This window comes from Rhinatrema bivittatum, chromosome 11, assembly GCF_901001135.1.
Source record: "Rhinatrema bivittatum chromosome 11, aRhiBiv1.1, whole genome shotgun sequence".
Classification (NCBI taxonomy): domain Eukaryota; kingdom Metazoa; phylum Chordata; class Amphibia; order Gymnophiona; family Rhinatrematidae; genus Rhinatrema; species Rhinatrema bivittatum.
This window is the reverse complement of record NC_042625.1, coordinates 79,833,021-79,847,749: the sequence shown is the minus strand read 5'-3', so window position 1 is coordinate 79,847,749 and position 14,729 is coordinate 79,833,021. Positions and strand designations below refer to the sequence as shown.

At 46.4% G+C, this 14,729-nt stretch overlaps 1 protein-coding gene across 3 annotated transcripts in view; it reads left to right on the top strand.

Annotated features, from left to right (window-relative positions):
- LOC115100974 (inositol-tetrakisphosphate 1-kinase-like) overlaps positions 1-14,729 on the top strand; it is a 22,028-nt gene continuing 7,299 nt past the window's right edge. For 2 of the 3 annotated variants that reach the window (XR_003859227.1, XM_029620106.1), the window contains exons 1-9: positions 1-109; positions 2,442-2,466; positions 8,318-8,440; positions 8,627-8,744; positions 8,882-8,983; positions 9,439-9,479; positions 10,130-10,295; positions 10,625-10,692; positions 11,077-11,239. Coding sequence is in view for 2 of the 3 variants with exons in the window: in XM_029620106.1 (XP_029475966.1) it covers positions 15-109; positions 2,442-2,466; positions 8,318-8,440; positions 8,627-8,744; positions 8,882-8,983; positions 9,439-9,479; positions 10,130-10,295; positions 10,625-10,692; positions 11,077-11,239 (901 nt within the window). In the remaining variant the exon portion in view is untranslated. Of the gene's footprint in view, positions 110-2,441; positions 2,467-8,317; positions 8,441-8,626; positions 8,745-8,881; positions 8,984-9,438; positions 9,480-10,129; positions 10,296-10,624; positions 10,693-11,076; positions 11,240-13,337; positions 14,367-14,729 lie in introns of those variants that run through there. The other variant, XM_029620105.1, reaches the window with a different exon arrangement.

The following is a 14,729-nucleotide window of genomic DNA, read 5'->3' as shown; positions in this document are numbered from 1 at the left end:
CCTGCGCCAGCACCATGCCCACCTGCACACAAAGAAAGCGGATCGGCTACTGCCTTAATGACAAGAAGAAGAGAAAACTCAACTTCCACATCTTTGAAAAGCTCTGCAGGTCATTGTCTCTCTACCTCTTACTGGCTCAGTCTCTCTGAGGTCCTCCTATCACTGTCTGTCCATAACTATCTCATTCTTTCTGAGGTCTCTCCTGTCGCTATCCAGGACTGTTTCACTCTGTCCAAGGCCTCTCCAGTCTCTATCCATGATTGTCTCACTGTCTCTGAGGTCTCTTCTGTTAGTATCTCTATCCATGACAGTCTCAGTCTCTCCAATCACTTTCTCTATCCATTGAGCTCTCTCTATTCACTGTCTCTGTCTATGATGGTCTCAGTATCTCTGAGGTCTCTCCAGTCATTGTCTCTATTTTTTACTGTCACATGTCTCTCTGACACTTTTGCTTAGTCACAGTCTTTACCCATGACTGTCTCAGTCTCTCTGGTCGTTGAGCATTTCATCTGATCGTCTTTATTCACCTGTCTCATACACAGCACCTACAATGAATGTTTTTTCCTCTCTCTTACCTTCTTTTCTGGTTCTGTATGTGCACTTTCCAGAAAGCATTTTCAGGGCTCGGTCATTTTCCAGCATTTGGGAGTGTTGGGAATGTTACGATCAGATTAATTTTGCAGGAGCAGGCATATAAAGCCAGGGCGCAGGGTCTGGGAGGTAGGCAGGCAGGGCTTGGGACATGCAAAGGCAAGGCACAGGGTCCCAGTGCAGGATGGCAGGGTGCAGGTTTAGAAGGATGCTTCAAGAAAGGCAAGGTACCCTCAAGGCATTGGGCATCTGGCTTGCATTTCCCTACTCAGTCTTTCTCTCTGGACGGTGGCAGTGGATGAGGGACGTTTCGGATGCCGTACATCTGTGTCATCCCCAGGATGCAGCAATGCAACCAAAACAAAATTAGATCGGTGTCAGGAAATACTTTAATTAAAGGTAAAAACCAGTGCCCGACTCGCGTCCATACAATGTGGGCTGCTTCAGGGGTTTTATATATATAAGAGCAATGTGAGAAAGAAGATGACCATTCAAATATTGTTAATTCCTTCACAGCTCCATAGCCCCTGAAGGAGCCCACATTGTATGGGCGAAACTCGGCCCGAGTCGGGCACTGGTTTTTACCTTTAATTAAAGTATTTCCTGACACCGATCTAATTTTGTTTTGGTTGCATTGCTGCTACGTTGGATTGGCTTCTGTGTTGTTTTCTGGGACCAGGATGCAGGACATCCCCCTTGGCAAAAGCTGTACCAAACATTGTCACTTTAAATGGCTGCCTGTCCTCCTTCCTTGCAGACAGATGAGGGACAGTGAGGACAGGCCAGTAGCCTGGGACCAGAGTAACCTCGCCTCCCCTCCTATGCTTCCTGGGCTCATCTTGGCCCTGTGTTGCTAGCCTGCCACTACAATAGTAGTGTACCTCAAGAAATTGAAAGGCACCAGGAGAGGAGGGGGAGATCAAGATAAATCTGAGGAGAGGGGGAGTGAGAGGGGAACCTGAGCATGGGGGAAGGGAAAGATGGAGAAGAATGGAAAGGATGGGAGGACAGACATGGAAATGACCCTGGGGAAGAGAGGGGAAGAGGAAGGGTGGTGGGCAGGATATTAAAAAGAAGAGATGGCAAGAAACATTGGGGGAGGGAGTAGGAGGAGGAGGAGATGGAAGGAGGGTGATGAATCAAAGGGCAAGGAAGAGAAGGTGTGGAACCTGAGGGAGAGAAGATGAAGATCCTGGGGGAAGAGAAAGAGAGAGAAAGAAATGGGTAGGTAGAGGGGAAGCCTGAAGGATCCATGGTAGGAGAGAGAGAGGCTGAGACAGAGGGGGAGGTGGATGACCAATCTGCATCCCTGTCCTCAAAATCCTGGACCTGGCCATAGGTGAAACTCAGTCTTTTGTTTTTCTTGCATGTCCATACTGCAAAGCAGGACAATTGTGCATCCTATTCTTGCTTAAAACAGGATAATTTCTCAAAAAAACATGATGCCCTGTTTCCAGCAGGACACCAGGCCCCCGGTGTGTGGCTCCCCCTTGGCTGAACGCTGGAACATCTTCTACCCAGTCTCATGCCCTCCTTTCCTTCCACCTGCCAGGGGGCGTTTGTGGGTGTAGGGGCTATGTGGTGGCACATAAGTCCAAGGGGCATTTGCCTTCCACTGCCTATAGAAAATGCTTTCCAAAAACAATTGGTATTGAAAACGTAGAAAACAAGCAATTGCTTCCTTTGGGGCACATGTGCTAAAGGCTTTCTCCCATTTTGCGTCCGTGGGGAAAATGCTTATTACCCGGGGCCCGGGTAATTGTTAACGCTGTTGTGTAATGAAGCCTTACACCTGGCCCTGGGTTCTGGGTTGTCTGCTCACATGGGACGTTTTGTCTTTGTTTTAACAGAACTCGAGGATTTGAAGTCACCGAGGTGGGTGCAGACTCTGTGTTGCGTGTGCCTTTGTTTGTGACTCTTCTTTCTCATTCTGTAACTGAAGGGTGTACAGGGGAGCTGGGGGAACATTGTCCATGACGGCAGAGCAAGACCGACCGGCCTGTGCGTGTGTGTCTGCTTCTCGGTGCACGTTTTGTATGTCTGTGCATTGTGTGTTGAGTGTGTGTTTCATGTGTGTCATGTGTGTCATTCTTTCTCAGTGTTTGTGTCTGTGCATGCCTTTATGTGTTTGCACAAGGCTGTAAGGAGGGACGGGGTTCTTTTCCTATAAAGTATTCCCTCCCCCAGCTCAGCAACATTTGTGTGTTTAATTTTCTGCCTAGAATATGGTTTTGGACTTTGTCCGGCTTTATTCTCTGATTGGTGGTCACTGTCCTATTGCTATCACCTTCCATTTAAACCCTACCTCCACTGTGTTTTTTGGTTATAGCAGAGGAGGTGTATTTTATGGACCCAAATACTGTGTAGGTAAATGGACATGCAAGGATAGATCACACCCTGACATGCCTCATGTGTTTACAGCCATGATCTGGAGCTATACCTTTGAAACTAACCTGCAGAGAAAACAGGGATTTACATGACGTCACCTACACCAGTGAGCACTTGGCCTTTTGAATGAAATTGGGAGCCTATACAATTTATTTATTTATTTATTTATTTATTTATTTATTTAACACTTTTTTCTATACCGACCTTCATGGTTAAATGACCATATCAGATCGGTTTACATCGAATTGGGGAACTGTAACAAAAACAATAGTTTGAACAGGAAGAACAAAGTTACATTCAACAAGGATAGTAAACTTGGAAGCATAGACTGCTGGAAAGAAAGGCCTAAGAACGCAGTAAACAAAGAGTATAAACAATTGATGAGTCAGGGGTGGCTCTTATTAGGAACTTGAAGGTAGTACAGAGATCCATTGTTCATGAAGGGTGTTCGGTTGTCTAGTGTGTATCAGGGGGATCTGAGAAGGCAATGTGTGTTGGGGGGAGGGGGTGGAGTTAATGTCCTGCTACCTGGTCCCATTAGGGATACAATGATTAATGCTCCTACTTAATATGAAACCAGGGTGGACGCGGTTATCACTTGATATTAAGCTTACCATCAGACCTACATGATACTACATTATAATATCTGAAACAGACCCCTGGAGACACGCAGCATGTTAGTGACCTGTTTGCAGGCGGCTGGATGTATTGGTCAGTGAATAACTTTTCTGAGAGGGGGCAACCGGAACAGTCCCCTTCCTGTGATTTATTGAAGCCTGCACAATATTTGAATGTTTCTATCACATCTCTTCTTTCCTCCAGCAAATACATTTAGGAGGTCTCGGTTGGATCTCTGTTGCAAACCCTATATTATTTTAGTAGCCCTCTTCCACACTGCTTCCATGCTCTCACTGTCCAGATCTCAGCACAGTACTTGAGGAGGGGTCTGAGCAGTGATTTACACGAGAGCAATATTGCTTCCATTTCCGTAATGATACCTCTGCTTAACGGGCCCGAGCATTCATTATTAGATTGGTTGGCTACTTTCAGGCCATCTGAAATGGTCACTCTCAGATCTCTAGCAGTTTCCAGTTCTTATCCTTCTAAATGATATATGGCTGATGGATTTTTGTGCTCCAAATATACCATTTTTTTGGCACTGAACCTCCTTTTCCAAATCCTTGACCACTTTTCCAGTTTATTCAGGTCGTCTTTCACTTTTTTATGCCTTTTCCAGCATGTCTACTCTATTACAGGATTTTGTATCCTCTACCAAAAAGCATCTTTTTTTTTTTTTACCTCAAGTCCATCTGCAATTGTGCTAATAACAATAATGACCAGAACTGGGCCTAGCACTAAGCCCTGGGAGACCCCCCGGTCACTGCATTCTCTAGAGTGTGAACTCCATTCACTACCACTTTCCTTCCAGTTCCTCAGCTTTCTGGCCTGCTCGAACACCATCTGACTTGCTTCCAGGCTCCTAGGCAGAAGAGTGTCAGAAGCCTTACTGAAGTCCACCGTAGCTCAAGAAAGAACTCAACCAGGTCCCTTTCTGGATCCATACTCCTTGGTGACCTGTAACCTACTTGCTTCAAGGGGCTGGGCTCTCCTTTTCTTTAGTGTTGATTCCATAGTTTTGTCCTCTACTCAAGCTAGGCTGAAGGGTTTGTATTGGCCTCCTCGTCCCTCCAAACCTTGGTTCAATTGTTGTGTAGTGTGGGGGCCACATCTGGTCTCCTCCAGTCCTGCAAAGACAAGTTGAACTGAGCTTTGAGGACTCGGAGTGGGCAGTCAGTGCTTTACTGAGCTCTTTCAGTATCCTGAGATGGGCCCCAGGACTGTCGCTGGGCTAAATGGTGCCCCTCCCCCCTAGCCTGGCACCCTGTCTTGCCTGCTCCTTCCGATGTTCCTGGGTTACTCTATCGGGTCCTCATGGCCTTATCCCACTCTTATTTTTGCAAGCACTTCAAGTATTTTCTCCTCTGTAAATTGGACACTAATCTTTTCACATTAATGAATGCCTTTTCAGGTTTTTCCTCCATCGCCCTCCCCACCTTCTGCTCTCTGTCTGGATCTCTTCTCTGTGGTCACCACTCTGCATTTGGTTGTCTCTCCTGGGGTGATTGCTCTGCGTGGAGTGCATATGCCTGTCTCCTGCAGTGACTGTTTTGTGTGCGGCTGCATCTCTTCTGGTGAGTGACTGCTCTGTGTGAAGCTGCCAGCCCCATATCAGTGATGCTCATGTTTACCTTGGTTGGGTTAGGTTGGGCCTCTTTAGATAAGGCTTGTAGAATAAATTATCAGCTACTGACAAAGTCCACAGATAAAGGCAAGTCTGGTTCCAGTCCTGGCTAGATTTTACATAATGGTAAGTTATGGATTGTGGAAGAGACGGAATGAATCCTCATCCCAAACAGAAAAACTGCACTGGTCAGTGCCTCTAGAGTCCAGATCCATCCGAGGGGTTTACTCCCGTCCAGGGATTCTGGGAAAACCCCAAGTAGCAGACCAGAGCTCGGCCTGCACCCATTCAGAATTCCTTTTCAAAGAGCTGTCATGTGACCCAGTTCCTGGAGGGAGACTTCTGACCAGACCTGGTTTTTAAACTTGCATGCCAGGGTATGGTGATATTTGTAGTCTCTGCTTTTACCATTTGAAATCATCACTACAGGTCTCAGAATCAGACCTGACAACTCTCTGGATATGACCTGGAGACTTCAGAATTCTAAACAAGTTGCTAGGTCTCCAGTCCAACATGGAAAAAAAATCAAAGTAGAATGAGGAACCACCCAGCACGGCTCAGGTGATTTTGTCCTGGCTGTGCGGGCGGGAGCGAGGAGATGAGTCAGTCGTGTGGCTGGCGTCTGGCCATGCCAGTGGAAATGAAGAAGCAGTGGCCCACACAGTTGAAAGCAGTAGGTTTCTTTTTGGTTGCGTGGGCCAGAAGGATGATCTGTTGCATCACCTCATGGGCTCAAAGGAAGAAGAGGCTGCTGCATCACCCAGCGGCTCAAAGGAAGAGGAACTGCTGCTAAATTGCAGGCCTAGAAGAGAGGAGGAGGAGGAAACTGCCACTCCTGATGGGTTCAGGATGGGAAGAGAGCATGAATGAGCATGCATGTGAGAATGAGTGAGAGTGTGTGTGTGCAAGAGGGGGAGAGAAGTAGGAGTGTGAGTGAACGTATGTATGTGAGAGTGTGAGTGGGCATGTGGGAGAGAGAGTGGTTTTGTGGAGGAGGGACAGAAATGAGTAAGAACATAAGATTTGCCATACCTGGTCAGGCCAAAGGTCCTTCAAGCCTAGTTTCCTATTTCCAACAGTGGCCAATCCAGGTCACAAGTACCTGGTAGGATCCCAAAAGATCATTAGATTCTATGCTGCTTGTCCCAGGGATAAGTAGTAGATTTCCCCAAATCCACCCTAATGGTTTATGAACATTTCTTTCAGGAATTTTCTAAACCTTTTTTAAAGCCAGTTACACTAACAGTTTCACCAAATCCTCTAGCAATGAATTCCAGAGTTTAATTATGCATTGAATAAAAAAAATATTTTCTCCTAATTGTCTTAAAATATTACCTAGTAACTTCTTGCATGTCCCTTAGTCTTTGTACTTTTTGAAAGAGTAAACAACCAATTTGTATTTAACCATGCCATTCCACTCATTATTTTATAGACCTCTATCATATCTCCCTTCAGCCTTCTCTTCTCTAAGCTGAAGAGGCCTAACTCCTTTAGCCTTTCCTCATAGGGGAATCGTTCCATATGTGTATGAGAGAGTTTGTGTGTAGGAGAATAAGAGGAGTGAGTATGTGTTGGGGAAAGTATGTATGCGTATGAGATGGAAAATATGAGTGTTTTAGTTTGTATGCATATAAGAGAACTTGTGCACACAATTCCCCTCTCCCCCCAAACCTTGACAATCTCAGGGTAATTTAAAAGTTCCCAGGTGTGATCAGAATGCTTCAGGTTGGGAACTGTCAGAAAACTAGGCCTGGCACCTAAAAGGTTACTCACATGGAAGGTCTGCAAGTGGAGAGTGTTGCACTATGCATATGACACCACAGGTCAGAGCAGTGAGTGATGTCACAGCTGACATCATTATCCCTGTGTACGTGCAATGCTCAGAAGGTGAACCTCTTTGAATAGAAAGGAGGTTCTAGAACTAGGGTAATTTGTGATGCCCAATGTCAGCTGGCACCTACATTTCAAGAGGCACTGTTAAAATAATCAGGACTCACACGTGTGCGTGTGTGCAGGGCTAGGCTGAGAACACATATCATGCTCTGGGTGCATCAGTGCACGTATATTTGCATGTTATACTGCCTGAGGTGCAGTGCCACCTAATGACCAGTTTGATGAATGACAGGCACAGAGGAGCTTGTTAATTTCTGTGAGATATTTTTTTTTAAATATAAAGCCACACGCTTGCTTTGTTAGTCCATTTAGATACATCAAAATAAAAATAAATAAATAAGTTATAGGCTTGGTTTGGAGAGATCTGCTACCTTCATCAGTTCTGCACTGATCTGATGAGCAGAGCACAGTTCTCAAAAAATAATCACAAATATGCAACATTCGTTAAATAAAAACATCTCACCTACAACGTATTTGACCTTTCTTTCTATGGTATTGTCAAGTTTATTGATCTATTTGATTGGCTTTTACAGACTTTATGTGCATCGGTAGAAGTGCCTGGAGGGTCAGGGGTTGTATCCTGGAGAACTCATTTAGAGTAGTGTGTACAACTGTGAAGACAACACCTTCAAAAGGATATAAACTGAATAGAGCATGTCCAGAGGGTGGCTACTAAAATGGTCAACAGTCTTCATTATAAAACATATGGAGAAAGACTTAAAGATCTAAACATGTATATCCTGCAGCAAAAGGGGAGTTAGAGATATTTAAATACCTCCAAGGAGTAAATGCTCAGAAGGTGAACCTCTTTGAATAGAAAGGAGGTTCTAGAACTAGGGTCACGGGATGAGAGTGAAAGGTGGTGGACTCAGGAATAGTCCATTTCTTTACAGAGAGGGTGGTAGATGCATGGAACAGCCTCCCAGTAGAGATGGAAGAGACAAGGTCAGTATCAGAATTCAAGAAAGCACGGGACAAGCACAGAGGATTTCTGAGGTAGAGGAAGGGACTATAAAGCTGAGCAGGAGCTGTGGCTGGGTAGATTGGATGGGCCATATGACCTTAACTGCTGTCATGTTCTGTGTTTCTGTGTAACATGTGAAAAAGCCTGTAATACTACTCACCTCTCTGACTTACAGTCACACTGGCCCAGTTGCCAGAGGACTGCTCATCATCCCATGTCTCTGTTTTCTCTCTTCCTAGATTGACCTCAGTAAACCCCTCAGTTCCCAAGGTCCCTTCGACATCATTATCCACAAACTTTCAGATCTGATGGTGGGATCCGTACATGATCTGCAGTCTCACCACCTTATCCGAAGCTTCCAGGTAATGGGGGGCGGGGGGTGTTTCACTGAGGCAGGCAGACGACTCTTGGGGGTTGATACTGGCAGCAGCAGTGCCAGAATTACTGGGCTGATACTCAGACAAGAGGGTGGGCATGAACGTAGTGTGGGGAAGTTTGCTCGCTCTTGCCTGAACTGGGTCTAACTTTGGCTTGTTTGGGATTCTCAGGCCTATTTGGAGACTGAGTCCCGCACCATCCTCCTGGATCCACTCCCTGCCATGAGAACACTTTTGGATCGCTTTCAGTCTTACAGACTCCTGCAGAACCTGCAGTCCCTATATCGGGGTCAGTAACCCAATGCTAGAGCCACATACGTTTCTGCCTCCTCTCTTCCCGAACTGTTCACCAAAGAGCTGAGCAAGCTCCTGTCCTTGGGTAGCCGGGGGCACCAGCCATGAGTGATTCTGCTTTTCCTTTTACAGCGGACAATTGCATTTTCTCTCCACCCTACATTGAAGTGCTGACCGGTGACCAGAGCAAGATCCTAAGACACATAAGGAAGCAGCAGCTCACCTTCCCTTTCAGTGAGTCAGTGACTCTTCACCTGCTCCATAACCCGGTGACAGGCAGTAAAACCAAACCTTGAGAACACATGGGCGGGGCTGAGGGGAGCTGGCCGTGGTGACGTCAGAAGCGCGGAATTCTTACCCCGCCCAGCCTTTGCCGCCGTCTCTACCCGCGAAGCCTGCCCCTCGTCTCAGGCACGGCTCAGCGTCCCAGGGAAGAGTCACAGCAATAAACCAGGCGTTGCTTCTCTAGGGGTTTATTTGTCTGGCTACGTGCCTGCCCGCTAGTGTGCGCTTTTGCGTCGCAACACTGAGAGCAGGGTGTACGTGAGTTAGCGTGCAGGAATCAGAGACCCTAGAGGTCCTGGCCTATGGCCTCCCGATCACTGCAACGAAACAATTCATCCCCAGGCTCTCGGAAAAAAAAAAAAAAAAAAAGTCAAACTAATTCCCCTTGTGCTTTCTGTTCCCAGTTTGTAAACCCCGTGTGGCCCATGGATCCAGTTCTCATCAGGTGGGTACTGCTAGTCAGCAGCGCTTCCAGGGCTCTCAGTAGCACAGCTGGCATGGGGGAGGGGGAGGGGGGAGAAGGATCAGACGTCAGGACTGTGACTTCTAAAGATATGTAAAGGGGGAAAAAAAACACTTTTCAGGCACAAGAAGCCTCTTCCCCCAAAAGCTTTACCATTTAAGAGGGAGATAAAATGACTTGCTCAAAGTCACAAAGAGTGTCAGTCGGGGAAGTGAGATCTGAATCCCAGTTTCTGTGGCTCTTAGCCCCACTGCTCCAACTATCGGGCCTCTCCTTCACATCACGAAGGGGAGGGAAGTGTGCAGGAGAGAGAGGGTGATCGGGGGCCCCCTGGGCTGATACAGATGCGGCCTCCCTCAAAGGCCAAGCAGTAGTTCTGAGTATCTGAACTGCAATCTAAGACTCTTAAGTGATATTTTCAGCCAGTCCGGGCTTTGCAGGTCTTCTATATCTGTTTTGGGATTTGTCCTTTTCTTTTTCTTCAGTATCATCTTGTAGGGAAGGAAGTGCAGAATCAGGCGGAACTGGGGTTAGCTGGCCGAGCTGCAGTGACTGAAGGGTGATCAATCAGTGGGATAACCTCCATCCCCTTGGCGGGTTCTTTTTTTTTTATCTCTCTCTCTCTCTGACAGATGGCGTTGATTTTTAACCAGGATGGTCTGGGCCAAGTGAAGCCCCCCTGCCTCCTGCAGAGTTTTATTAACCACAATGCCATTCTCTACAAGGTGTTTGTGGTGGGTTCGGCGCAGTTTGTGGTGCAGAGGCCGTCGCTGAAAAACCTTCCCCTGGGGGAGTCAGGTCAGGAATCTTACCATCCTGCCTTCCCCTCTCCCTTCTCTCTCTCTCGTTCTTTCCTGACATGGCTTCTTTTCCTTTTTTTTTAAGTGAAAATCCATTTCATGGCACTCAGGTGGCCTTTGGTGGATGATGGTGCTGCTAATTTTATCATGTTCTGTCTTTACAATGACGGGACCATTTATAGTAGTACAGATCTCTGGCAAAGTGAAACGAGGCGATGAGCTTCCAGGGCAGAGAGATGTATAGCGTCATGCCAGGGCATGGAGCAAGCCGTAGCATTTAGGGAATGGAGTGGCCCATACTTGTAAACATCATTTTGTCTCTTTCAGAAAAGAAAACCATTTTCTTTAACAGCCATGAAGTGTCTAAGCCTGAATCCTGCTCCCATCTGTCAACAGTAAGCTTCTTTCCTTCCCTTCATCAATGAATGTATGTTTTATCTCTGTATTTTTGTGTTATTGTCCAGGTGTTAGAAGTAATAAGGTTGTGTGCCTGTGCTGGTTTATACCAGGCTGCACTCACTGGGAGCAGAGGAAGTCATTCCATATCAAACAGAGAGATAATTTCAGTTCCTCACCATTACGCTGGGTAGAATGCAGGGGGCTGGGTGGGTAAGGGGTAGGGTTGTGTGGGCATCTAGATCCACAGGACCGCAGTGTCATGAGGGGGTCCTAGGGAATCAGAATTCACTAGTAATAATCGGCAAACTCCCTGCACGTAAAGAGACAGTGAGATGAGAAAATGCCTGCCTCTCTCATTTACCTGTGTATTTCTTTGACAGTCAGACAAAGGACAGAATACGGCTGGTCCCCCATCCCCCGACATCGTGCAGCAGATTGTGCAGGGACTGGGCTCGGCCCTGGGGATTTCACTGTTTGGTGTGGATTTAATCGTGGACACACAGTCTGGACGCTGTGCAGTGATTGATGTGAATGCTTTTCCAGGTCAGAAAATATACTACTGCTATTGCTAAATATTTGCAGTAGCACTACAAGGTATGTGCAGCGCTATGCAGACACATAGAAAAGACGGCCCCCTCTCTGTGGAGCTTGCAATCTAGTCACCACAGACAGAGAGGGAACACAAATAAGTGTCTGGGAGAATCAGGGAAAAGATGAAAACCTCTCAAGGTGAGTTAATAGGTGTGGTTTAACTGAAGATAGGAACCATGTTGACTAATTGGGTGAGCACTGTAACAATGGAGTTTTTTACCCCACAAAACAATCTACAGAAGAAAAACAGGAAATGGGGTGGGTGGGTGAAGGGCAAGGAGTAGGGGGCCTATACCTCCCAGGGAGACAGAGAACCTCCTCCTTTCTAGGAAGGAAAGGCATTTCAAAGAGACCAGCTTTCGCACACTTAAAACCAAATATAAAAACACACAGAGCTAAAAGGCAAATTAAAAATTAGGAGATTTCACTAGCGTCCAATCTCAGAACATGCTGGTACAGCAGTGAGGAAGGTGGGGACCTCTGACAGCATCAGAGGCCTCACAGATCAATTGCTAAAGGTGAGGGTCAGGTCAGTCTATCTGGTGCAGTCCCTGGGACTGAGAAAGGCTCCAGAGGTTCGGATGTTGGACTATCCAAAGTGAATTCTCTACATTCACAGTTCCTACTTTGTCTATTTTTTTTGTTATTTATTTCAACGAAGTAAACTCTGGCTTAAGGAAGGAATTTCCCTGTTACAGTGAATAACAAACCAGGTATACGCTGTATTCCCTGCACAGTTTGTTATAGTAAGATAGAAGGCATATAAGCATCTAGGGATGTTTTTTTATTCCATGTGGTGTGAGATAACTGAGGTAGAAATGCCTGAAGATGGTCTTTATTCCCTAAAGTGTGATACAGTGAGATAGAAGATATATATGCACTTGGGGATGGTCTTTATTTTTTGCACCATATGCTACACTGAAGTAGAAGGGATAGAAACACCTGGGGATGGTCCTTATTCCCTGTATCATATGATACAGTGAAATAGAAAGGACAGAAATGCCTGGGGATGGTTTTTATTCTATGCACCATGTGATACAGTGAGATAGAAGACATACATGCCCCGGGGATGTTTTTTATTTCCTGCACCATGTGATACAGTGCGATAAAAAGCATACATGTGCTTGGAGATGGTCTTTATTCCCTGCACCATGTGATACAGTGAGATAGAAGGCATATATGTCTTGGGGATGGTCTTTATTCCCTGCACCATGTGATACAGTGAGATAGAAGGCATACATGCACCTGGGGATGGTCTTTATTCCCTGCACCATGTGATACAGTGAGATAGAAGGCATACATATCTTGGGGATGGTCTTTATTCCCTGCACCATGTGATACAGTAAGATAGAAGGCATATATGTCTTGGGGATGGTCTTTATTCCCTGCACCATGTGATACAGTGAGATAGAAGGCATACATATCTTGGGGATGGTCTTTATTCCCTGCACCATGTGATACAGTGAGATAGAAGGCATACATATCTTGGGGATGGTCTTTATTCCCTGCACCATGTGATACAGTGAGATAGAAGGCATATATGTCTTGGGGATGGTCTTTAATCCCTGCACCATGTGATACAGTAAGATAGAAGGCATACATTCCCCTGTGGATGGTCTTTATTCCCTGTATCATATGATACAGTGAAATAGAAAGGACAGAAACACTTGGGGATGGTCTTTAATCCCTGCACCATGTGATACAGTAAGATAGAAGGCATACATTCCCCTGTGGATGGTCTTTATTCCCTGTATCATATGATACAGTGAAATAGAAAGGACAGAAACACTTGGGGATGGTCTTTATTCCCTGCACCATGTGATACTGTGAGAAAGAAGGCATAAAGTGCCCAATGGAAATGCTTGGGGACAGTTTTTATTACCAGTGGTGTAATACATGAGATAGAAGGGAGATAAATGCCTGTGTTCTCTTTTCTGCCTCAGAGAAAGGGTAGGTGAAATTGCTCCCTTGATCTAATGGATTCCCTATTACACTGCAGCATTTTTTCTGGGATGACCCTTATTAGTTCCTCTTTCCGATGGGTTTTCAGGCTATGAAGGCGTTCCAGAATTCTTCCCAGCGCTGCTTCGGCACATCGAGACGCTCATGGAACGCCAAGAGCAGACCTCTTCACCCAGGCCTTTGCCCGCAGAGCGTTCTCCACAGCCCAGGAGCCTGCACCTGCAAAAAGCACAGGAAAGCCCCCTGTGTCGGCCTCACCTCATAGCCCATTTTCCCTAACTCAAGAACCTTGGATTGGAGAGGCCCAAACTCTTGAGACCATCAAAGTCCCCAAAGCGGACGCCGCGTTTTTCAGCTTTGCCGCGGCGCCGTCGCTGCTCTTTCCCGAGCAGTGTTGGCAGGAGGTCCTCGTCAGACGCTGGATGCTGCTGCCAGAGCAGCCACAATACCAGGCTGCCAGCGAGGTCCCGGGGGGGAGGGAGGGGGGCAGAACGAAGGGAATGACCCAACCACATCCGTACAGCAGGATCACCAGGGTTCTGAGGCTTTGATAAAGTTCCTGAAGGTTGGGGAATAGGAAAAAAGTGAAGCAGGCCCTGCAACCCAGACCAAGTCTCCAGACCCCGACACAAATGACTCAGGACCAGGTTTATTAAATGTTTACCCAGAGACACCGATTGATAAACCTGGCTCCCGATCAGCGGCTGACTTCTCTCTCTCTCTCTCTGCAAGCTGAGGAAGCCTTTTGAATGTTTAAACAAACTTGAGTTTAAGTTTTTGGTTCTTTTGAACATGGGGGTGCAGAAGTGCTCTGGCAGCGATTCGGTCTGTCTGACCGGCGACAGGATGACGTCCACTAAACTGCACCCATTAACTCAAAGCTTGGGAGGGGAAACGGTCAAGAAATTACAGTGATAAAAATGACCTGAACCTTCTGAGGTTCCGGTCATTTTCAATGGGGTAAGCACTGGAACAGCCCTGCAAGGCACAGGTTTTCATGTTCTCCTTTGATTTTTGTTTTTTTTTCTGTTGAAATGAGATGATTCACAAACCGGTTTATCTGACAGATTGTATTACACCATCTAGAAATAAAGATGACCGTTTTGTCACATGCAAACTTCGCTTCATTTGTAAGTTGTTTCCTCGGGGATCGGGGGATGAGGGCCTACCATGCCACTAGATAAAAGAAAGCTGCTGCAGATTGAGCTGGTGTTGTGGTTTGTTTTTTTTAAACCTGTGTTTTTATTGTTCCACAGTTGGTTACAACAATGACAAAATAAAAGTCCACAAGAAGCCATATTATGTTAGACACTACAGCAACACAGTATGGCACCAGCCAAGGAGGACCGATCCACTAGGGACTGTAATATTCGTGCCATTTCCTACCAGGAGGGGTTGCCACCTCACACAGGTCAAACCAGAAAGTCAGTGCAGTCCAGGTTTTGCCCCCTCTTCCCCCCCTTGCCTGCATAGGAATGAG